This window comes from Eleginops maclovinus, chromosome 9 (assembly GCF_036324505.1).
Source record: "Eleginops maclovinus isolate JMC-PN-2008 ecotype Puerto Natales chromosome 9, JC_Emac_rtc_rv5, whole genome shotgun sequence".
Taxonomy (NCBI): Eukaryota; Metazoa; Chordata; class Actinopteri; order Perciformes; family Eleginopidae; genus Eleginops; species Eleginops maclovinus.
The window spans coordinates 19,296,352-19,320,737 of NC_086357.1; the positions used below are offsets into that span (position 1 = coordinate 19,296,352).

The 24,386-nt window shown below is 39.2% G+C and overlaps 2 protein-coding genes across 3 annotated transcripts; one reads left to right on the plus strand and one right to left on the minus strand.

Annotated features, from left to right (window-relative positions):
* Positions 1-556: 556 nt before the first annotated feature.
* Positions 557-5,713, plus strand: spata18 (spermatogenesis associated 18). Its single transcript, XM_063891905.1, has 12 exons — positions 557-959; positions 2,058-2,163; positions 2,239-2,354; positions 2,513-2,631; positions 2,771-2,866; positions 2,967-3,101; positions 3,186-3,417; positions 3,596-3,751; positions 3,850-4,025; positions 4,254-4,377; positions 4,513-4,575; positions 4,848-5,713. The coding sequence occupies exons 1-12, from the start codon at positions 639-641 to the stop codon at positions 4,902-4,904; spliced, it is 1,701 nt and encodes a 566-aa protein (XP_063747975.1). The 5' UTR covers positions 557-638; the 3' UTR covers positions 4,905-5,713.
* A 9,274-nt stretch (positions 5,714-14,987) lies between these two features.
* On the minus strand, positions 14,988-24,067 carry usp46 (ubiquitin specific peptidase 46). 2 transcript variants are annotated; one of them, XR_010166493.1, is made up of 10 exons: positions 23,739-24,067; positions 21,025-21,105; positions 20,438-20,651; positions 19,101-19,339; positions 18,580-18,656; positions 18,380-18,463; positions 18,106-18,303; positions 17,675-17,753; positions 17,330-17,555; positions 14,988-17,242 (listed from the first exon to the last, which is right to left on the minus strand). XR_010166493.1 is itself a non-coding variant. In XM_063892067.1 (9 exons), exons 1-9 carry the CDS (start codon positions 23,772-23,774, stop codon positions 17,454-17,456), a joined length of 1,110 nt encoding a protein of 369 aa, XP_063748137.1. In that variant the 5' UTR covers positions 23,775-24,067; the 3' UTR covers positions 14,988-17,453. The 2 variants fall into 2 exon arrangements, 1 of the variants encoding a protein (XP_063748137.1); XM_063892067.1 differs by having other exon boundaries at positions 14,988-17,555.
* Positions 24,068-24,386: the final 319 nt, after the last annotated feature.

Below are 24,386 nucleotides of genomic sequence, written 5' to 3' on the forward strand. Positions count from 1 at the left end.
GATATTGGTATATGTATTGTTATCTGACTTACTAATACCACATACCTTAGCAGAGATCTAGATCTTCGTCTGCTCGTTAAGGCTTACATTAATCATCGATATTATATTATTTAAGGCGATTTATATTTAGGCTTTAAATATGCAAATAGCGTGGTAACAGGACTAGATCTCTCATTAACTAATGAATCCAAAAATAAATGACAAATAAATAAGAAAAAAAAGCAGGAATAAAAGCCTCGATTACTTAAATAAATGTGCAGGTTTATTTATTTATTTTAAAGCCTTGTTATTTTCATATTAGATTGCTTTTAATGTAAAATAAATACATTGGTTTAACCTTTTTTTTTTTTTAAAGTACCTGCATAAGTTATACTTATATATATTTTTTAACATCTCTTTCATTTTTGTATCCAATTATTTATTTATTATCATGGCAGCCCAACACTCACTGCACGTGTAATTCAAGTAGGTAGGGCCTACAGTATTATAATCGGATTTACTTCAACACACACACATACACACATGCAGACACATCAGCATATCTGTGTTACTGAGCTGTTCACTCTGCAGGCCTTTGGTGTCGTTTGACAGTATGACATTACAATCGTATTTACACCCCGGGAGAACAGAGCCTGCAGATGAGAGACAGACAGCAGTGCTCGAAGAAGATCGGTCACGAATCATTTGTATTTAAAGCAGTTCGTTTTCAGATTCTCTGCTACAGTCTCGTCTCCTGGTTGCCACAACTGAGGCGGTGCTTGGCATCCAAGTCGAAGGTGGAGAGAAGCTGCCAGGACAGGAATTTTAACTGCTTCTTGTCCTCCTCCTACAGGAACATTTTTAAACCCCACGGTCGGCTTATTAGGACGGACATGGCCGACACTTTGAGGAGACTGACCCATACATCCTCTTTCAGCGTCCTGCAGGACAAACTTGAGAGCTGGCACAGAGACTACCATGTAAGTTCATCAATAATTTAAGACCACCGACCTAAATCTGACCAAAGCATTTCATCTGTTGCACCGTGTTTATGTAATGTATTAGAGGCTAACACTCACAGTAGTGTTAAATTAAAATGTACGAGTTAGTCAAAGAGTTGCAGGAAAAAAATATTATCTGGTAAATATAATTATAAATTGCTTTCCTTGTCTTTGTTTACTACTATCAACTGGAGATTTGTCCACTATCTCGATTTTTATTGACTTTTTATTCTGCAACAGGGCAATACAATTGAATACAGTGGTTTGGATGATGCAAGCACTACTTTAAAATACCACAATAAAGGAATGCAAAGCTTGTTTAGATGACATTGATTTCCCGGTTGAGTTTGGTTGCTATGGACGCCGGTTACCCTGGCTACAAGTGGACTTCCGAAGATGTTTTTCTGTTAGTGGTTCACTTCCTGTTACTTCCGGTAGAAATCCGGAAGGGTTTTTTATTTAACTAATGCTATCACACAATTTGACAAAAGGAAATAATTTGCAAAATCCATAGTTAAACATTCCTGGTGGCAAGCTCAACATGGTATGGAAAATAAAATAAAAATAAAGTAAATAAAAAACGAAAAGATATAAAATAACAATTTGTAAACAAAATGTGTAAAGAAAATTATATTTGCTAAATATTCAAATGTGTATTATGAGGAGTCTTTATTTATACCTATGAAAGAACATTTCAGGAATGTTGCTTTTTAAAGCACTTTTATTGAGACAATTATACAGGTTTACAACACACAATCTCGTACAGCACAGTGTTATGCATTTTAACAGTTATTTATACAACAGTAATAAACAAGTCCATAAGACCATTATATTGTTGAGCTATAAAATAATATAAATATAAATACAAAGTAGGCTACAGCATAACAGCCTATATACAGTAGCTGCAGCCTGTTACATTTTACAATTTAAAATGCTTCATGGTTTTAAATATTTGATTAAAATAATAAAAACTGGCTAATTGGTCAGTTTCCCTGTCATCGTATGTCAGAAATGAACTCTACTAACTTCACGTTGTCTAGTTCATTAACCTATTGTTTTTCATTTTTGTCCGCCCAGATTATTTCCTGTGACAACAATCTAAATAGATGCTGTGAGCTGATTGAACTAACTGCAAAGATCCAAGGCCAACTGTTTACCATCCTTAACCACACAGCTGCAGAAGGTAGGCTTTACATTTTCAGTCTAGTATAACACAGCAGTATGTCATTATCCATGTCATAATACACTGATGACTCAGGTGGACACTATGCTGGAGTGGACACTCTCAAAACTCGCCTGCTGCCGTGGCTTGGAACCTGTTTCTCAATGGCAAGGCCCGTGGTCACTGATGACACAAGTCTGCAGCTCATCCAGGTGACATTCTTTAACTGTGCTTATTTAAACCGAACATCTTATTAAGAAATCTATCAAAATCATCCAGTGTAACATAGTGTCCAACAAATTCGAATGAGTTCCCTTTAATATGTACATCTCCGGTTGCAGTAACTGTATACATCATTTGTTTTGATCAGGATTCAGTGGAAAAGGACAGGAGGATCAGGGAGCTCTCTGCCTCCCATGACAGTGACATACAGAGGAAGGACACCGAGCTGTGCTCCACTCGTCTGCAGTTGGACTCCATGAGAGCAGAGTGAGTCTAAGAGACTTAAGACAGCAGGAGTAGATCAGTCATCCAGTTTCATAGCTCAACTAGCCTTGCTCTGGTTTAGATGTATTTGGATACAAGTCTATGGAGAATTGGATGTACATTTAATGTTTTATCCCTTCAGATTGGTCGATACTCAGAAGGAACTGGATGTCACAAAGAGAGAGTCAGCAACTACTCTGCTGGCAACTGAAGAAGAAATATTGCAACTGAAAGCAGAGTGGGTGATTCACAAAAAATAGTGCCATGATCTATTTGCTCTCAATTGAAATATACAGTATGTGCTACTGTTGTTGATGTGAAGCGTGTCTGTGTTTCAGTTTAAGATCCGCACATGAGCAAGTGGAGAGTTATAAAAGGAAGATGGAGGCTTTCAATGATTATGAGCGGCAGATTCGCTTGCTGAAAGGTGAAGTGTCCTACCTGAGCACCGACAAGGCCATGCTGCAGGAGAGGTATACATGCCATCGCTGTATGTGCACACAGACACCACTACATAGAATTGACTCAAATCATAGCGTTTCTCTTTTGTCTATCAGGTTGGTGAGAAGTCGTTCTCCGAGCCCCTTGCCGAGGCTCAGTCGCTCTTCCAGCCCGTTGAGGAGCGAGTCGCCCACCAGAGCGCAGCTCACCAACTCCTCCCGCTACGCACGCCTTATATCACGCTTCAATGACCTGTATGCTGTGGAGCGGCTGGAGGCCCAGGTCACTCTTCGACGCCACATTGATGACTTGGAGATGGTCCAGAAAATCATCTTCATTGCCGTCGTGGTAGGACTGATATTGTTTTAGAGAGGCGAGCCGATCAGAAGATTATGCAGGGAAAAGAGTGCATTATGTGTTTTAATGAACTTCACAGTTGCTTGATTTGATCAGGGTTTATATTACGACTAATATATATAGAGCAATTAACTTTTGAATTTCATGTTTTTTTGTCATCATGTCCCAGGAATCCTTTAAGACAGCAAAACTGGCCTACCGTCAGTTCAAGCTGCGCGTGAGAAAGACATTGTCCCCGCACTTTGGGATAGAGAGTCTGGAGGATGCAGCAGTTGACTACATCGTCAGAAACCTGGACCTCTACGACATTCAGGCCAGCATCAATGTAGGACTAAACGCTTTATGTCTACTCTCTCCACGGTTTATGGAAAAACTCATATGTTACTAAACGTACATCTGTCTGTGTGCTTAATATCTCCCTAGGATGTGATCAATGCCATGAATGTGAACCCTCGGATCTCTTTTCCGCCAGAGGTGGACTTTTTCCTCCTCAGTACCTTAATCAGGGAGACGTGCAGGGTGGCGTTTACCATGCAGACACTGGACCCCCCGCTTGATATGGCCTTTGCCAGTGATGGAGAACTTTACAATGACAGCAAGTAAGTCCTTTGTACATTACTGGGTAAATTTAAGTCTGTCTTTTACAGGAATATGGCTCTCACAAGAGGTTTCAGAGAGTAACGCTGTAACATATGATGCTACAGGACCTGTACAACATGGCCAACGTATTCCTTAGGTTATTTGCAGTCTCAACAGTAGATGTCGCACACACACACACACATTCACAGCTCTCACTGTTTTTTCCCCACTGCTTCTCTGACTGACAGGTATCGCCGTAGCTATGACTCGGAGTTAACTGCTCCTCTGGTGATGTACCATGTGTGGCCAGCCCTGTTGGAAGGAGATGATGTGGTAGTGAAGGGCGAAGCTGTGACAAGAAGGGGTGCTGTGGTACTGACTGTTTAATACTTCAAAAATACAATTCATTTAAGTGTTCTATGGAGAGTACAGTACAGTACTGTACAGTAAGGCTTCCATGAAAGTTCCACATAATGCTCATGTGTTTTCTTGTGTGTGTTTTTGCAGTGGAGTAGAAGCAGGAGCACCAGCCCTGTGCGCTCTCGTTCACTCAGCCCAACTCGCAGTCTTGTAAGTCTCTATAATCTTTGACAGTACAATCAAACACACAGAACCATATAGGCAACATTTGGGGTTTAGTTCAAGAAGTTTCCTTTTTTGTCTGGTTTAACATTCAGCTTGAATTTCAAACTCAAATGTATCATTCTTTCTATTAAACATGCATGCAAACCCATGGACTTAAGGGTATGAACTTCAAATACCTTTACATTTGAATTTGTTTTCTTTAAATTTAACTCAATTGTTGTACACTTCATTAACAATACTATCTTCTTTTTTTTAAGGCATTTCTTAAAAAAAGAAGCCTGTCTCCTGAACGTCTCAGAGCGAGCCACCTGTGATCTCTGGCTTCTCTTCAACAATAACTCACAACTGTACTTCACATCAGTTAAATAAACATTAAAGTATTATTATTTGTATCTTCCACCCAAAGACTTCTCAGAGTTGACATATTGTAGGGCATTAGATGGGACTATGACAGGTACTTGAGGTCAGTAGATTATAGATAAAGCAAAAGCAGTGGGGCAGCTTACTAAACATTTGTCTTAATTTACTATATTTACTCAGAGATAGATAATACTAACAGTTTTTTAGTGATAGTTAGAAACTAAAGTGCATTTTTCAGGGGGAAACTAGTCCTGCACAGAAGCACTTTCTTAGTCTTGCAGATGCTGATAAAAACATATTCAACATTTACTCCTCTCTTTGCGTTTGACCAAAAGTCTTAGCAAAATCCTTTAGGTGTATTGAAGGATATAAGGTGCTTATGACCGGTGCTAGCTCCTTCAGTACTTGAGTGACAGATGTTGGTTATTTGGATTTTTTTTTGTCAATTGTTACAGTGTTTTTTTACTTCTTATTTTCCTCTTTTGGTGCCGTTTTGTATTCTGGACTTTTGTTTGAAATAAACGAAAAGTAAAATCGTACGTTTATGACAGGAATAACTGGATATGTATTTAAGTTGAAAATGTTTAGTTAGTTATTCTGTACAAGAATAGGACTTAAAAATCACATGTATTCTTTATCATTTACAACTTTTTAGCTCTTTATTGACTTTTTAAACAAATGTAGTTGAAATATAAATACAATTGAATGAATATGTGGATTTCCCTATGATTGATTTGAGCTGTTTGATGACTATGTGTATAGATGTGCCTTTTAAGATTGCTTTTTTTAAAGATTAAATTACAAACCTTTAGTTTTCTGCAAATCCAACTTTGTTTTTTTTCCTCTGCAGCCGTACACTGTTCAGAATCACTGCTTTATATAACATAGTCCTATCAGCCAAATACAACAGTTGGACGATTTGTATGTTAAAATGCAAATAGACCAATTAAAATTAAACACTTGCAGGGACACATTTCTATTATTCCCTATTATAATCATGAAAGCTGTCCTATCTTGTATTTTGGCTCTAAAATAATTAATCTTTAGTTATTTTTCCACAATTGGCTAAATAATTTCTCCAATTTATATTTTCTGACAAAAACAGTATTGCTGTTACCCTGTTTGAACAGTAGATGATGCTGCTGCTCCATCCTGAATGTGAGCCCACAGTGTTTAACGCACTGCAGTGGGTGCAGGGACTCTGCAGCTTAACTTTCTGAAGACCAACTTCATTTTTCAAAAAAACTGGCCTACCCCCAATGGTACAACTCGACGTCACCATATGTGTTGTGTTGACTGCTGTGAAAGTAAATGTTACAAACCTAAAAGTTTATCCTGATAGGACTTTTTATAATTTGCTTTGAGCCACTGGGCCTCATTCATATGTGCAAGTGAACCAGTATGTTTACATTTGAATAAGATTCTTAAAGGAATCCCAGCAGCAACACCATCTGAGCGACGCCTTTACAAATTATTTTAGAATTTTCAGCCACGTAATTAGCTCTCTAGGCCTTGCCCGGTGCTGCACCCGCCTGCCTCACCAGGCAAACAAATTGTGCTGCCAGCTCTTCGAATCATAATATGTAAAATAATTTGCTTCACAGAGCAGAAACTGAGCTCTATAACCCCTGTGACCTCAGAGTCGTTAAAAAAAAAGTTTTAACGGGTTCTAGCACTGACCACTTCTGTAGTCTGTAGAAAGAATATATTTGTGTTATTAATGTATTGCTGCCTAGGATAATTTAGCAAAAATAAGATTTGTTTAGTGGATTATAAAGAAATGATGCTGATCCAATTGAGATGATGTTCAGCTCAAAGTATGTATTTGCCGGTACTGATATCAGCTAACATTGGGGATTTGCGTCAAGAATAAAGTCATCAAAATCATAAATACAATAATTGCATATCATATTTTGTGCCAATGCAGTGAAAACATACAAACCCCAGGCGGACCTACGTATTTGCAATTTCTCCAGCTGCCACATCCGAAATTAAAGTGTATTCTCACCAAAATATAAAAAGAAAATCCTGTGTATATGTATATGCAGAAACGCATGTCATGGAAACTTCCGCGATGCCTCCTCATCCCATTCGCACACAATGAGCTACTTGTCCGATGTAGCGGTTCAGAGGGGTCCTGGCTCCTGGGACAGAGGCCAGGTCCTGATGCCATGATGGAGCCTGGAGACTCTGTCTGAACTTCGTGGGAGGGTATTTACTCAGGTGTGTTGCGGTCGACTGTGGTCATGGACAGGGCGACTGCAGACGGTGGTTGATGGAGATGAGAAATAAGAAAAGGGTTGTGCTGTCCTTTCAATTTTGAGTAGAATATTAAACTTCTACATCCAGATTAAGCTGTATTTGGTAGCAAAACTACATTTCATCAGGTGCTAGAAGTGAAATCTTAATTCATGGCCCAAACCAGAGTAGTAGCTGGAGCTCACCCTATACAAACCGATACGTTTCCAGTTTGGTGTCAGAAGCCTGACTCAGTGCTGCTGGACCGTATGACATTTCCTCTGGACATTCTTAATGTGCGCAATGCTGGAAAGAGTCGAGTCTCTGGAGCTTGAGAATGATGAGTACCCGCCCTGATCCCAGAGCTAGACCAGGGAAATATTAATCGAGCTGTATATCACGGCACATGATGACATGGTTATGTGTGACCAGGCTGCAGCACATAAATCAAATGCTATATATTAAAAAAGAGAGGAGAGGAAATGAAGAAAATCAAGGTCAGAGCATACAAAACTTCTTACGTGGCAGGTGCCCCATTTTCCTGCAAACATGAATACTTTTTACTAACAATCACCAGCCTGTGATTGTTGATTTTGCCTTTCCTCTGATAGGGTCACAATTCAAACAAGGAGTCAATGAGCCACTGCAGATCGACAAGGCCTCTGTTTATCCAAGAGAGGCAGTAGGGTCTGTGGCCCAGAGAGGCCGTTAAACACATCTGGAATGGAGCAGGATGCAGGTCTTGCACAGGAGGACCTCACGATTTATGACAGTAGGGACAGAGGTAGAGAAAATACATTAATGGCATACTGTACTAGTGCAATGTTGTGTGTGACTGATCGCACCATACGAACAGAAGGACCCCACCCTCTGTACTCTGAGCTGTGGTATAACACCCAGGGGGGATTTCCTTGGCACTAACGAGTGTGTGAGGTCATAGCGAGGGCTGGCTGCAAGCATCAGCCCAATGGGTGCTGAGGAGCAAACAGGCGTGACTGCAGATCTTCTCAGTTGCAGTGAGATCAGACATCAAGTGACCACATCTTTTGCCAGAGATACCACGGATAAATACTTCCTTCCTCTCTCTATGACGACGATCATATTAAATAAAGAAAAAACAACTTTGATTTTGGACTGTCTTTTTCCCAATGCAGACATTTGTCCAGACTGTTTCCTCTTCTTGCTCTGTCATCCATCGCACATCTGGGCTATCACATTGCAACGGTTGATTAGGAATATTTGAAAGCCAAATGATTTGATATGTAGCTTTCAGAATTGTTAGTTTTAGACAAAGGTTGCCTGACAATGAGTAATGAACTTGGGACTTCTTCAAATAAGCAGCCATGGCGGTAGATATAATGTCTCAATGGAGTGCAGAAAACATCCAGCTCTGCTCAAACAGTGTTATTCATCTGATGAGCAGACCAGACCTGGCCTGGTAATCATGTGCCCTGCTTTCTTGTAAGAGCCGCGACACAAAAGCAGGCCCAGAGAAAGGTGATTTGGGTCATTATTTTCCACTGAATTGTTTTTAACACATCATTAAAGCCTCAAAGGCTGTTATGACCTTTTCTCTTTTTTGTTGAGGATAGGGGGGGGATCAACTAGATGTCAATGGGATTTGAAGGCTTTGCTCTGCTTGGCATATCAATGACAGGTGGAAAAATCCTACAGCTGCTGAGTAGAGATGTCAATCTGAGCTTTAATTACATGGTTTGCTTTGTCAGGAGGTGCACTCTGGTGAACTCAACCTGCTCCTTGTCCTACAAAGGGAGCTCTGCCTGGATGCTAGAATGCTCCATGTAAAGCACATCTGGATGATGTGATTAATGGGAAAAACAGCCATCCATTTACATTACAGAGTAGCACTGGCAGGGCAAAGTGCCGTGGATGCAGGTGTGAGTCTCGAAGGTTATGGCTCAGCTGGGGCTTGTTACATTTAGCTTGGATTTGATACTCTCACGGAAACAGGCGATCAAATCTGGCGCCAATCTCATGTGCGACTGGCTTCGGCACAGAACACCCCCACCCTGAACAGGGATGAAGGAAAGGAACATTTTGGGGAGAGAGAAAGAAAAACGAAAGATTTGAGAGCTGAAATAACATGGCCTTACAGAGAACATGTAACTATTAAATATATGGAAACTTTCTTGCGGCTGTGGTTTGACCTCCATGAGTGCTGAGTCTTACTTACTCTGACTAAAAGGTTTTCATAGAATCAACAAATTAAAGAGGTTATAGAAAATGCTACAGAACAACGAGATATTTTGATATAAGAAAAATTGTATTTGCTTCGATTTTTTAAAGATGAAATAATGTGAAAAGGATTTACATCTGACTTTTCAATCTCTGTATTCTGTCTTGTAATACATTTCTAATTAACATTAATGAAAAATTACCACTAGATGGCAGTTTAACACTAGTTTATTTCAGTGTATTTAAGCTTCTTACAGAAAAATGTACTCGCTGGCAGAAGTACTCAGATACTTTAAGTAATAGCCTAAAAGAATATTGCTTCCAAAGAAAAAGTACACCATTATAAAAAGCAAGATGTAGTCAAAGTATTAAGAAAAAATACATGCATAAATAACCCCTTTTAGAGTGTTATTTAATACAGATTTATACAAACATGTAAGTATGATCTCATTTAAAAGTGTACTTATTGATTTGGTTATATGGTATTTTGTATCTTGACTTTGAAACATAACAGAGAGAAGAGGAGTACAAATAATACACTTAAGTAAGAACAAGTTTCCTAAAAAATAAACGTAAACAGTAGTTATGTCAAACGACTTCCCACCACTGTAAATGCAATGCTTACAGTAAGCTCCACTCCATGAATACGCGTGTCGGGAACCTCTCAGGTAACATGAACTTGCTAAGTGTACTAGTGGGACAAACATTTTCCAACTGATCTCATTTGATATGCTGCCTGTCTGCCTGGGGCCCCTGAACCAACACAGTGCTCAGACAAGTGCTCCTAACAAATGCCTCTGTTTGTTGCCCAACACTCAATCCCCAAGAGGGGGAAGATAGATAAATATTTTCTAGGACAGAGGTGTAAAAAAAAAGTAGAGGAGATGGAGAGAGTACGATTTGTAGGAGGGCTGTGTTCACTCCCAGTGACCAAAAACAAAGACCATGTTCATTGGTCATTAGAGACCCAAAGCAGATTTTGTGTTTAATAGGAAAAGCTGCTCTGTTTGTGTGCAATGCATAAAGGGAATAAAGAAAAATGGATTAGCCAATTAAAGCTCAGTTCACTTCCATTGAATTTCATGTCTTTCTCTAAAAAGTTAGAGGTGGAGCAGTAAAATAATATTTCAGGATGAGAAAAACACATTCTGAGCATGAACACTCTGAATCACGTTTACATGTTGAGAATATCCAAATATTTTATTATAGGAAGGGAACGAATAAATAATGATTCATAACTGTAAGTGTTAAAGGCAACATCCTGTAAAAATGAACGGGAAATAACAGTCTAATTACCACTTTAAGCATCCTGATCTTGTCTCTTTTACTGCCAGCACATGCTCAATCATTTGCTGTGGAATGATGACAAATGTGACAATCACACGTGACAGCAAGCTAACACGTGTTTCCGATCAGACAAAACATGCAGCACAACAACAACACAGCTCTCATTCTCACAACATGGGCACAAGAAGGAATAGCTGCTCACAGTTAGAACAAAATAAACTGAAATTGAAAAAAGTAAATTGTTTTTGATTATGTCCAGCTCTGAGCTGTGGATTTGTTTATGTAGATTGAAAATCCCTGTTTTTTTTCCACTGGTATGAGCTTAAGAAAAAGGCTATTTCTGCTCAGCAGTTTTGAGGCTAAGTAGACAAGAAAATAAGCTAACAAAAATGACAACAATGTAGTTTGAATATAATTTAGACGCCCAACAACATCCACCTCTCTTTGCCACTGTTTATCAACCTTTAAATGATCAGAATTGCACTATTTTACATCTTCCTCTTAACGAACGCCGCCCGACCTGACACTTCTGACACATCACCTCAACACACAGACAGTGAAGTGTCAGACCCCACTGAACACTGTTGATCTTGAACTACATTTCCTTCCAAGTCAGCAAAGAAGGTATCTAGCCCTCAATGCAGGGTATACAGTTTATAACTCTTCTAATAAACGATGTTTGTTTTCTAAAACATTTGCTGCAGATGGTTTTCCGATGATTTTAGCTGAAACTAGATTACATCTGTAACTGCTTGGCACGGACAAATCGTGTCACAAGTACTAACGCTATGTAATGTCTTTTGTGAGGTTTCCAAGGGATTATGTGACACCAGTACACCTGGTTTTCTATTTGCAAATAGAAGTCTAGCAGACAGACTAACTGGAAGCTACTGAGCCTCCTCTCTCTAGGGACTTTGTAAAGGAATTTACTTCCAACATCTATTTTTAGAGCACTGCTCTGATAATTAGCTACAAAACTGCAGGTTTATTTTGTGCTTTTCCGATACAGCTGTCACTGAAATAGCCATGATTTTGTTAGTACAAAATGATAAAAATAGAGTAGTCTGTGTATGCTCTTCAGTTCTCTGGAACTCAGGTGCATATATGGGTGGTTATTGTAACTTCTGTTCATTGATATGCTCTGACAAAACAGCTTCTTGTTCATATACTTTGATGTTTTAGTTTACATTCAGTTCGGTCCATTAGCAGCCCACCTGCACTGCCTCCAAAACTACAACAAAACAGTCACAAGATAAAAGAAAAACAGTGATATCAAACAATGACACAAACCCCAAAAGACAACTGTAAATGCACAAATAAAAGAATATAAAGCCTATATTTTAAAGTCTGTTCCTAAATTAGGATCGAAAAGACACAATATAAAAGGCTGAGGCACTGATTTGAAAGTGTGCTTGTTACTTTGTTTTTTCCATAATTGACCTTGTACAAAAATATAACTGACACTTTCCAAAATTACACATTGTCTCATTGTCGTTCATCAGAGGTATTTGAAGAGTCACACCACTGACAGGCATCCTATCATTAGTTTTTTGGAAGAACGAGGTGGTATCCTAAAATGTACTGATAACCAGGACGCTGTCAGGGTTGGCTGAAAGTGTGTGTTTGTAACCCGGAGGTGAGTTCATCTTTCTGAACAGCTCTGTGGGAGATGATGTGTTTCTGAGAAGTGCCTGCAGATCTTTCCGTAGAAACAGAATGAGAGGTCGGTATCATATCCGGGACCACATGTTGACTTCACTGTGATTTCATTTCTAAATCTTACAACAAATTACCGGAGAAGAGAAACACCCTCAATCACCCCTGGCCTTGTTGTGCCTCTGATCCATACTGACAAAAATGTGATCAAGTCTTTAAATTGTATTAATTATTAATTTGATATGGCTTCTGATCGACACAGTCCCACTCCAGCCAAGTGTATCCAATATTAAAATGTAATTATGATTGCTAGTGGACAATGCAAACAGTAGGTCTCAGCTCTACCAGCTATATCAGAAATCTGGGTGGCTAAAACATACATTAGTATCTTTGTTTGAATAATACTTAACTACATACAGCGTACAAAGTGTACCTAAGGGCATATAGTGGTGAATTTCATATCTCAGGAAAGACTGAAACTCTTGTTATAGAGTAAACAATTAGTGCTACTTCTAAAAATGTGTTTTTATTGTTAGGCCCTAGTGTCTGTATGTTAAGTACTTCAATAGAAAAGTTGCATGACTCATTTGAGTTTGCTCATCTGCATAACATCTGTTAGAAATAGCAGGTGCTGAGCATATTTGTGCTAAATGACACGCTAAGTCGTGATAGGTGTGTTTTTACTGCCCTAAAACTGGTGTTTTGAATTCTAAGCAACATTTGATCATCCAGCATTATATGCAGTGCACATGCTTCAGTGACTTGAGCCTGATTGTGACTGTATACAGCACAAACTATTTTACAGACAAATAAATTAATAAAGAAATATCACTCTTTTACACAGTCAGCGATCACACAAGACATTTTTAAAAAGGGTTGTTTAAATCAAATGTTAACTTTAATACTATTGCAAATTACCGGATGATGTTCAATCTTTAATTAGGACACAGTTCAATGCAATTTGCCCAAGATGTGTGACTTACGACACCACACATTAATGCTCAAATTGTCTCCTGTGCCTCCTCGATGGAATGGTGAGTGAGAACAGACAGAGGGTAGAAATACCCTCTGTCTGCTAACACAAAAAAAACAAGGAGAAGAAGGACAGAAAAGTGGAAGTATCAACACGCAGTAAAGACTGTGCCAGACTCCTGGCAGCTGCAGTATTCTTCTCCTGTGGGATTAGCTGAGGTTTCAGGGTGACTGAGAGGACACAAAGCTGATAGCTGTAAAGATGGACAAGTTGTCTAATTTTCTGTGAAACCAAAACAAACAGGCTTGTTTGACTCGTGTGTCAGATGGACAGACTCGGATGATGCAGAGGTGATAAAAATGTCTGGTTATGTTTGTTTTCATTCTTTCTGAGAGGGAAGTGATAAAATATGAAAGAAACTGCTAAAGTTAAGTTGCTTGAGGTCTTTTTTCAAGGGACCCAAGACATCTTCTTGATGAATGAAATGGACAAATAGTTTACTGAATGTTTGTTGCAATGTACACACATAACAAAAAATATACCCCTTTAAAGAGATAGTGCACTTTAAAAATCACCTCCTAAATGAATAGATCAATAGATGATCTGAAAACAACATGATGTAACTGGCTAATGCAGTCCTTCTTTCATTTATTTGGCTAAATCTCTCCTTCTCACCACTTAAACTACTATTTCCCTGTGGCAAACTTTGTTCAAATACTTAACTTTAACCTCACAGTGGGAACACAAAAGCAAATACAAAGGTTACAAGTCTGCAACAACAAGTTCGCTGCAGCCAAGATAATATTTATGCTTAGCAGAGAATAAGCACACAGTCAAACTCACAGTTCCTCATTCGTCCTGACTGCTGGAGCAGCTGTAGTCCTAAAGATGAAACCAGAGAGCTCCGAAGATGAAATCCTAGACAAAAAAGCCCAATAACACACCAAAGGTCACTTCCGGGTAACAATTGGCGTGCTCTGATCTAACGACTAGCCGACGTTAGCTTAGCAGTTTGCACACACACACTTAAATCCTCCCTAACGAACTGATATTATTGAAAAATGTACGTCGTTGCTTTCATTTTTCTTTTGTTTTAGTTTAACAATGACAGGCTAGCCTTTCCTAGTGTTCTTCGTGACTCCTCTCTCTCCATTGTTTCTTTCTCCTGCTGTTTTACAACCAATTAGCACAGGTGGCACTGACTGATGCTACAGCAACCAATCCAACAAAATCGCTGAAAGAGCAATCTGTTTATTTTTATTACCCCAGTTTACCCAAGTTTTCGTATTCTACCATTTTTCGTCCTTTCTTGTGTATTAATTCATTTTATTGTATGTTATATTAAAGGAAGTAATGGTTTCATTGGTATATAAATAGTAACGTATAATGACAGCTATTGCCCTTTGCGCATGCAAAGTCTGACAGAAATGGTAAACCGTTTTACGATACACCCTTTACATTGTGGTGGTGCAATAACAAAGGCAAAGGATCACCAAAGGATTGGTTGGGATAATGTTTGTACAAATTGTACAACAGTTATATTTCAGTGTGGATCACTGTAGCAAAAGATATTGCCATCAGTAGGCTAAATGAATTGAACCATTGTGTCTGAAACTGTTGTATTAACGACTCATATTCCCAGACTAGTAAATAACAGGAAGCAGCAGGTAAATAAAAACACTCCAAGTCATTTGAGTTATTTTATTGAATAGAAGAAAAAACTCAAAACTAGTGTGTTAAAATGTGGTTTTTCATGTTAAAGCATTGTAGCTCATCACTAATAAAGTGCACTTTCAGTTTACAACCAAATGGAGACACCAATTCATATCCTCTTTCCCTTCCCATAAGCTCAATAAAATCCCACTTGATGCAGGACTCTCTGCACCAGAGCTCTCCAAGGCAGAACAGTACCACAATAAAATATATCAGACCAAGTGCTGTGACTGAGCATCTCAATGAGGGCGAGTGCATAAGTGTTAATGGAAGATCAGCGAGTCTCTTTCCTCTCACCTGGGTCTAAAATGTGTCAAGACTATACCTGCTACCATTTCCAATCTGGGCTCAGTTCAACCTAGAAAAATAAATAATAAGAAAGGTGACTTCTTCATAAATATGATTATGCAATTGAGTGATTGTAAAATAGCACAGTATTTTCTAAAGGAGTTTCAATGATGGCCAGTGTCAAGCTTAAATCTTGAGTGTCTTTACATTTTAAGACCTTCACTTTAAAAAAATATTTTCCTATATGCAGTAGTCTTTTCTACATAATATATATGTACAGTTGTATCTTTAAAAAGAAAATAATGCTTTGTCAAAGACTGCAAAGTCGGTATCGACTCTAGTTTGGCACGTGTTTGTGATATCACCGAATAACAGACTAAATGGAAGAGACAGCAGAAACAAGCGCATTCAACACCCAGTCTTGCCTCTCCTGAAAGGACAGACACTAAGCTAGCAAATCAATCCTTTCCTAACTCTAATTTAAAAAGGAGATGCATTAGAAATAGTAATTCTGCTGATGTGCAGCAAATAGGAATGTGATTCATATGAGAACAAGTTGTTTGATGTCACTACAGGGTATGGCCATAAACCCTGGGCCACAGAAAAAAAAACACATTGACAATACAAGGGATATATCATGAATCAACACTATTGAATTTGAATTCTATGTAGTTTAGCATTAAAATGTGCTACATATGACAGACACAACGGCAATAAAGTCAAGAGACAAATCAAGAGAGAACTAAGAAGCTGTAGTTCAAAATGTGAATGAAAAAAAGAAAAGAAGAAATTTCTGGATGTTAATACAAAAACAAAGGGATGAAAGAACATCCCTGCTGGTAGTGTGCATTTCACGTGGTGAAGGGGGAATTTAGTTTGATATCAAAAGTACACAAACACACAGCACTGGGAAAATAATCAGCAGCTAAGAAACACATCTACTTCTAACATTTACATTTTATTAATATTAGTTTCACTGGGAACTTCCACATTGGGTAACCTCACCTCTTATTGCACTGTTTTGAATATTTCCTGTCAATCAAAAGATTGGGCAGATCTGGGATGTCATGTATTTTCATTTAACATGCACATTACCAAATTTAGCTGATAAAACCAAATCGTTTTTGGTGCTGTCCAATAAAAGTTGTGTATTACATACACCATGTCCTTCATGTTGAGAGTTTAGAGTAAGGGTCTTAACATAAAAAGCTCTCAGAGGAGCAATATTACACAGATACCTTCATTAACTACCTTTCTGCATTACAAATAACAGTAATAAATACGTACAAGTAGAATAAATATTAGTTTTTGTCCAGAATAAAAAAGTATAGATTCAGCTGATTTCAATGTGGACCAGTCTGACAGAGAAACATATTTCCTTTCTTGTGTAGTGTAGGAGCATTTGGCTCAGTTGGATTTCAGGTTAATTGTAAAGTTGTAACAGCAGGCAAAAGCTCACAAAGTGATTCTATAGGGGACCTCTTCATTATCAGCATTTACAGCTGAAGTTTAGGTAGTTTAAAGCTTTTGAGTTGTATCTAATTAATGCTGAGATATTGCTTCAAAGCCATTAATAATGCATGAAACCTCTCCATGAGCATTATACAGTGTTTGTTTCCAACTTCATTCGCTTTACATGCATCAACCATGGACATAAACCTAACCAAAGGACTAGACAGTGATGGGAAAAGTAGCCCAAATGAAAGGAATTGACAGTGTGGGGGAGATGCATCATGGATGAAGACCTTATATACATAAAAGTGATATAGCACAATTTCTGGCAGCCGGACCCTTCACCCCATCATGTTCCTGATGGAGAATTACTTCTACAGGTCTTCACGGAGCGTCTGGAGCTCAATGTGGACGTAGACTCCTTTTTGTTTCCGTCGTGCTGATAAGCATTTTTGCTTTGGTTTTAAAGTGCAGTCCAGATGCAGGTGACTAAAAGGGAAGAAGCAAATTACAGAGAGAAGGATGAAGCGAAATAAAACCCAGAGGATGGGGTTGGGACAGAGGACTGGCACGTACATCAGAGAGGTCAGACTTGGAGAATGGGAGCAGGATGGGTTGGAGACGGTGGGAGTCTGAGTCTGTTAGGCTGAAGGTTAAAAAATCCTATTTAGTCTCTCCTGTGTCACTGATGCAGCTCCAGTCACTCTCTGGACTGGTAGAAGAGAATATATCCCGACTCTGAGTTCTTGGAGATGTCTGAGGTAAGCCCGTAAAACTCCTCAATGGCCTGGGCATCAATTTTCTGCACAAAACAAATAAGATGCTGGTAAGTGATAATAAAGAACAATAGCAAATGAACAAACAGATGAGTCAAGGATCATTGCAGCAGAACATAACATGCTGAGCCTGAGAGTGACGCACCTCCACAATGTCATCGTCAAACAGCAGCCAGAAGCCATGACTCTTCACTATGGTGATGTAATGACCTCTGTTTGGACCACTGAGGAAACAAAGACAAACAGAGACTCTCTGATGTGTACACACGGTGCAATCTCAAAACTCTTACATTAAAATTCATCTGGCTTCACATATTTCACACAAATATTCAATGTTGTTTTATCTGGATTTCAAGTAAATATATGTTACCTCGAAGCACCATTGTTTTTTTATAATTGACCTTATTTTGGAAAGCAGAATATATATTTAACTTTAGCTCATGTTTAAAAATGGGACTTTGCTTCACAAATGGCCGTGTACGATTACGCCTAATGGAAGGAGGATGTGTGTCCCTTATAATTCTATTGAATAAAAACATTGTATATAACTAAAGGAGTACCATCACCATACTGTACCTGCCACAGTGAACCACCACAGCCACTAGATCGTACATGCGGTCCAGGTTAACCGCATCCCCCGACGTGTTGAACAGACGAAGCTCTAGGGGGAAAACTACTCGATAGGACAGCTTGGTGTAGCGGTGCAGCTGCTCCATGTATTTAAACCTCTTCAGGTGCAGGGCCAGGATCATAGGAAGCTTCTTCACCCGCATCCTGCAGAGAAACATACATGTTTAGAGACGTCTACCATCACACACCACAGTGGTATTGAGCTCAGCGCTTTACTGACCGCTTCTGTGCTTCCTGCTTGCTGCAGCACGCCTCACAGTAGTATTTGTATTCACTGCACAAAGTCTCTGTGTTACTGAAGTCCCTGGGGGAAAGCATGCCACAGGAGGCTTGGTTATTAAATCTTATTCAGACCGAAGGGAATGTGATCTACTGTCAGCCCGTTTAACTGTGACTAAATGTATAATAAATCAACACTACCTGAGACAGTGTGTTATGGATGTGTTTTGCTCCACATCCACGGAGAGATCCAGAAAATCTTCATCTTTGCTGCTCACCTGTCAAAGAGAGAGAGACACTGAGGTAACTGAACTGTCACCCTTTTTGACAGGATCAGTAAGGATAAGCCTGAGGTCTGCTGACACATCACCCAACCGCCCACGCAAATACACACTCACAGTCTTTGAAATGCTGATTGTACTTGGTAGCTTTTGTCTCAGAGCACTGCAGTGCCTTGGTGTTTGCTGGGGTTGTTCAGGGCAACCCGTCCCACTCTTTGCCCATAAAACCGTGAGGACAAAGCCTACGCTAGCCCTGACGTAAAGCATGTGGCCGGAGCCCACCGGGTGCGATGACTCCATCATTTTTATACAAAAAAAGGCTAATCTCTGTTCCAGACTTATTCAGGAGAGATCCTTAATTCAGTGTGACACAGGGACAATATTAAATATGCTACCGCCCTCCAAAAGAACTCAATGGACAAACAGAGCAGAGCCACACACCGTTTCACAGTTGAGGCAGCGCGTCTCATTGGTCAGCGTGCCCTGGAAGATATCGTGAACCCACGTGGGCTCTGTCTTGTTCTCGTTCTCTGTCTCCGTGCTGACGGGGGTGCCGTTGTTCTTGAGGCGCCCGTTCTGTTTTTCTTGCTTCTTCTCCTCTTGCAGGATGTCGGCCACCGTGTTCAGCAGGTAGTTCAGGAATTCGTGGGCATCCTGTTGCATGTAGTTGTCGAACAGATCTGCAGGGAGATAAAAATGTATGGTGATAATTCATAGAAAAAATTATGGGGATGTCCCAGGAAGGTTTTTTCGGCCATTGATCATGTCTCCTTTAATTTAATATTGATTATCTGCCCATGCTGAATCCAATGTTTATGTTCATGTAGGGATGCAACTAAGAATAATTTAATTCATTGAGTTTTAAGCAAATTATTTTCATACAAAATGTTAAATAGTTATTAATAAAAAACAGCTATTATTCATTTTTTACAGTAATAATCCAACATCCACACACACTTCTGTTTTGACAGATCTGAATGGGAAATGGGAAAGCTGAGAAGTGGGGAGTTGGAGTCAGTGAGAGAGAGAGGAGGCAGCTGACCGAAGCTGGGTCCTAACAGAGACTTCATTGTTCATTCACATAAAGAGCTTCCTCAATATAGACAGCAGAGAACAGTCAGCCTCTCTGTCAGCGCCACTCTCTAAATGACCTTGCCTCCAACACGCACATGCCCTCACCTCGAATATTCAGAATACACCAAAGCCAGCACTGCTATCGACATACAATGCAAAACCACTAACCTCCCCTGTGTTTGGTTATGAACATGCATACAAGAGTGCAGACTTTCCTCTGATCCTGAAATTGTGTTGGTAATATCTATTACATGTGTAGTGGAAACTCAGAAATGGTGATGTTAATAGTTTCACCTGTGTTCTTCCTGCCTTTTCCATTAAAAAATATGCACTTAAAATGTCCATTGCAGTTATTTTGTGTTAAATCAAGTGATTAACTTTGAAATTCCTACCTAACATATACAATTAGATTGTATGGCTTATTCTAATAATGTAATACTAAAATGTCATCATTTTTCTAATGTACCTGTTTGACTGTAAAACCCTTTCATCCTGCATGTGAATTTTAATGATTTACTTTTTGCTATATTGCATATCAAAGAATAGCTTTGTGTGCACCTTCTTTAAATGTATAAATTGAATCACTACTCATTGCTTCCATCTGTGTGAAGATGGTGTCGACAAAAGGCATAGTAAAAAATATCAATCCACTTTTTAGGTTTTCAGTCCCTATATGATTTCCTTTACATCATCTGGGCTCTCACCGTTCTCTTTCCGTAGGCGGGAGATGAACTTCTTGGGCGGGATGACGCCCACTTTCTTCTTCTGCGTGGCAATCGAGTGGAAGAGGTCAGCCAGACATGTGAGCAGGTTCTCCTTCTTCTTCTGCTGGGCTTTGTAAGCCAGCACGTTCTCCCGAAAAGGTCGGCAGAAGTAGAGAGCCTGTAGCACTGAGTTACAGTAACATGTGTTTCCAAACTGTAGGAAGGAAAGAGCAGACACACTCAAAGATGAGGACCAACAGATTTTTTCTCTCTATTTTTATTTTAGATTATTGTTTGAATTACCTGGTGGAAAATTACAGAATAGGTCAAATGTTTTTACCAACTTGGCAGATATATCTATGTAGGGTGTTGAAACAATTGGGTGTTTACATGAATGTGATATTACAGATACAGAACATCCCGATGTTGGGCAACAGGCTCATAAACAACACTCTCTCCTTCACTGCTCCCTATCCAGTAGAGGACATGATTCACGTAAATCCCGTGGCAGTTTGTTTTGAAAAAGGACACCAGTGTTTTTTGGCAAAGCCCTTTGTTAATGTATGAGAGGCTTTAGTGATACTCACATTGACCAATCCGAAGTAGTGTTCGTTGATTGGGAACTGCTCCGGGCCGATGTCTTTCTCCAGAGCAGAGGCATTGGTGCCCTGAAAGACAAAACATGAGACAGGAAAACATAAAGGTGTTTTTGTTATTCGTACTTCCAACACCATCATCTCTTTTATCATTCATTTAATATGGAAAGTTACGAGGCCAGAATGAAAGCCTGATTTGTTTAATTTAGTCCATGTACAGACAGCCAAATGAATATGTAAATGTAGTGAGTAGTGAGTAAGTAGACAAGCACCAACTGGTTATGGAGGGTTTAAAAGCTAAGAGGTTAAAAAATAATAGAGGCCTCTTTTGCATGCAGAATAATTGATAAAAAATGATCCTCTCAGCCAAATGTCACTGTATCAGTTTCTTTAATAATTTTGTAGCTCATCTCAAAGCCTTTTTCTCCTCACCCCCAAAACCTTCCTGTCACAGTAGAAAAAGGATATGGCCTAAATAGGTAGACCCATGTCAAAATTCAGGAGTATTCGCCCCCTGATTGCGGAGGCTCACCACTTATCTCTAGTTGGAGCCTTTTCACTTGTCAGAGCTCAAAGCTTTTCTAAATGAACCACAGCTTTGTTTTGAGAACACAGAAGAGACAATTTAGTTTGGGGACGGCTTTGACTTTCAATGACTTTCATTTCTCTCTGTCAAAGCAGACAGTGAATACCTCTTTGTCTGATTTACCATTTCCAGTCTGAAAACAAGCCCATGTACTGTACCCATACAAACCGACTCATTCTGTGTGGGAACTTTTATAATGCAAACAACATGACCTTTATATTACATATCTGGAGAGAAATATTGGTAATGCAGCACAAAGGTCTGTTAAAATTGATTCAAAACAAACTCCTAATAACTCCTGATCCCACATTTTGAAATGTTAGCCCTTCATGATTAACAGAAGGCATTGGTATAATTTATTAAAAGGAAAAAAATACTTTAGCAGAAGACCCTGTGAAGAACCAAGACACCCACACACTGTCGTCACTTGCTTTGTATAATAATACTCACCGTCACTTATTACTGTGTAAAGTTGGACACGTATTCAGCCTCACCTTTTGTATAAAATTGATTCATTTTATTTTGTGCATTTAAATGTCCGAGAGTCTTTGGGCAACACATTGCAAATACTCAAAAGTAATACATGATAATGGAATAATTTAGTTTGTACTCTTTGAGGTCTTTTGAGTTCGATAAAAGCAGAAAAACTGCCCTTTTATATTTAAAATATAACTATGATTATTTTGTATTGGTGCCTTTTATTCCAAAAATAATTAAATAAATGAATGTTGGGCAAGTACATATTTTATTCAATAAGCAATATTTTATACTTTAGCAGTATACTAAAAGCTGCAATAAAAGCAGAACCAGTTAGACAGTAATATGAGTTTATTGAGTGAGTTATATTAATATTGTGATATTAAACAATGTAATGGCATATCCAAAAATAGTTATTGAAGGTTTTGTATACACATAGAAGAAGTTTTTGTGGAACACAGTTCATTCAAATAAGTCATTTCGTATGGAATTTCGATATTCAATATTTCAATATTAGAAATATAGCTAGAGATGCAACCACTTATCAGTTTTAAATGTGTGCTTTTTCTTTTCAGTTGTCTATGATGGCAAACTAAATATTTATGAGTTCGGGACTGTTGTTTGGGTCAAAAACAAATTAAAGAGGTGTTGTTGGTCTCTTGGATACTAACGAGCATTTTCAATAAGAACAGTGAAAAAAACCAAGATTGGATTATTTTCTTTGTCATAAATGGTAGAAAACCAAATTATACATCATCTTGAGATGTGGGAAACTATAACAAGTGTGTTATTTTGTAAACAACACAATTATTTGATTAAATCATAAAATAAAACACAGATCAATTGATAATAACAAAGTTACAGTCCTCCTAACTAGAAGATTATTCATATGATCTTAAGCATATCCCTCAACCCTACCGCAAACAGGAGAAGCTAACTTATTGTACAACAAGACAATGGCTGTAGTGCAGGGGACACAAGCTGCATCCTTTCACTTACAGTACCACTTATATTAACTGTTAATACGCCAAATGTCCACAAAAGCTCAGTTCATTCAAAATTCACTTGTGTTTAGCAGTGCTGAAACACTTCGTCAGGAGGCCTATCTTGGACCAATGTGTCTGTTAAACTCACAATAAAACCAAATATATAAAACCTGTTCTGCTTGGGATGCTGGGTAATAACTCTTTGTAGTGCGGGCCATTAATGCAGATCAGCACTGCAGGCTCCTGACATTAGTATCCCTTAAGTATACTGGATGTCAGAAGCTCTCTGCAGCCGCAACACATTATGCAATGACAACAAGCTGTCAAAGGCAGAGCGCTGCCTCATTCACCTGTCAATCATCGGTGACAGCTATGCAAATGTGAATTGTGTCTCAGCAGGACGCAAAACAACGAAGCAGCAGTGTGTAAAGGTCTTCAACATTAATATGAATGTTTGGGATGCAGGCCCCGTCTGAGCACCGAGACCTGATACAACTGTGAATCGTAGTATCTCTTACATGCATGTGCATCTTCCCCCTGCACAGTGTGTCTGACTGCAAGGGGGGGTGGGGGACGGGACATCATTACACACCAGGTTCAACACAGTGGCTGCAGGCAAAATCGATAGCAACACACATAACCAGCAAGGTACTCACCATATTACAAATGGAGGCGATGTTTCTGACAGTCATTTAGTTTACAGTGTGCCCCTCGCCGCCATCTTTATAAAATAAACATGATTTGAGAAGAGGCCGACGCTGAGAAATGAAGTTAAATCGCAGCCGCGGCTGGAGGCCAGACTGCAACCCCAATAGTCAGAAAGCCTGCAGAGAGACGCGGAGCACCATGCAGCAGCACGGAGCTGAACCTGCACTCAGAGTCGACACGGCTTCATCCTCACACACATCTCAAAAACACCTGGAAACCGTTAATGCATGAGTGGATGGTGGACAGGCGAAGTTGCAGGCAGCAGGTTGTTAGCAACGAGCAGCAAACAGGCGTGATGTGTGTAAAGGAAGCAGTAGCCCCGCCCACATGAGCTGAACTCCGGAGCTGATTGGTTCAGATTTGCTGAGATTGATTGACAGGATCACAAAACCAAAAACGGACTTGTATAATAAGGTTTGAGTGAGCTGCAACCAATCAGCAGCAAGGGTTTGACGCTATGGTGTGAGGGAATTGCAGTTCATTTTTGAGCTAGGTTTAAAGAGATTTTGTAGGCTGTACTGTATGTTGGAATGCAAGATGTTCTCTAAATATAAATATAACTATAAAGTTATCAATTTATTTATTTATCTTTACAA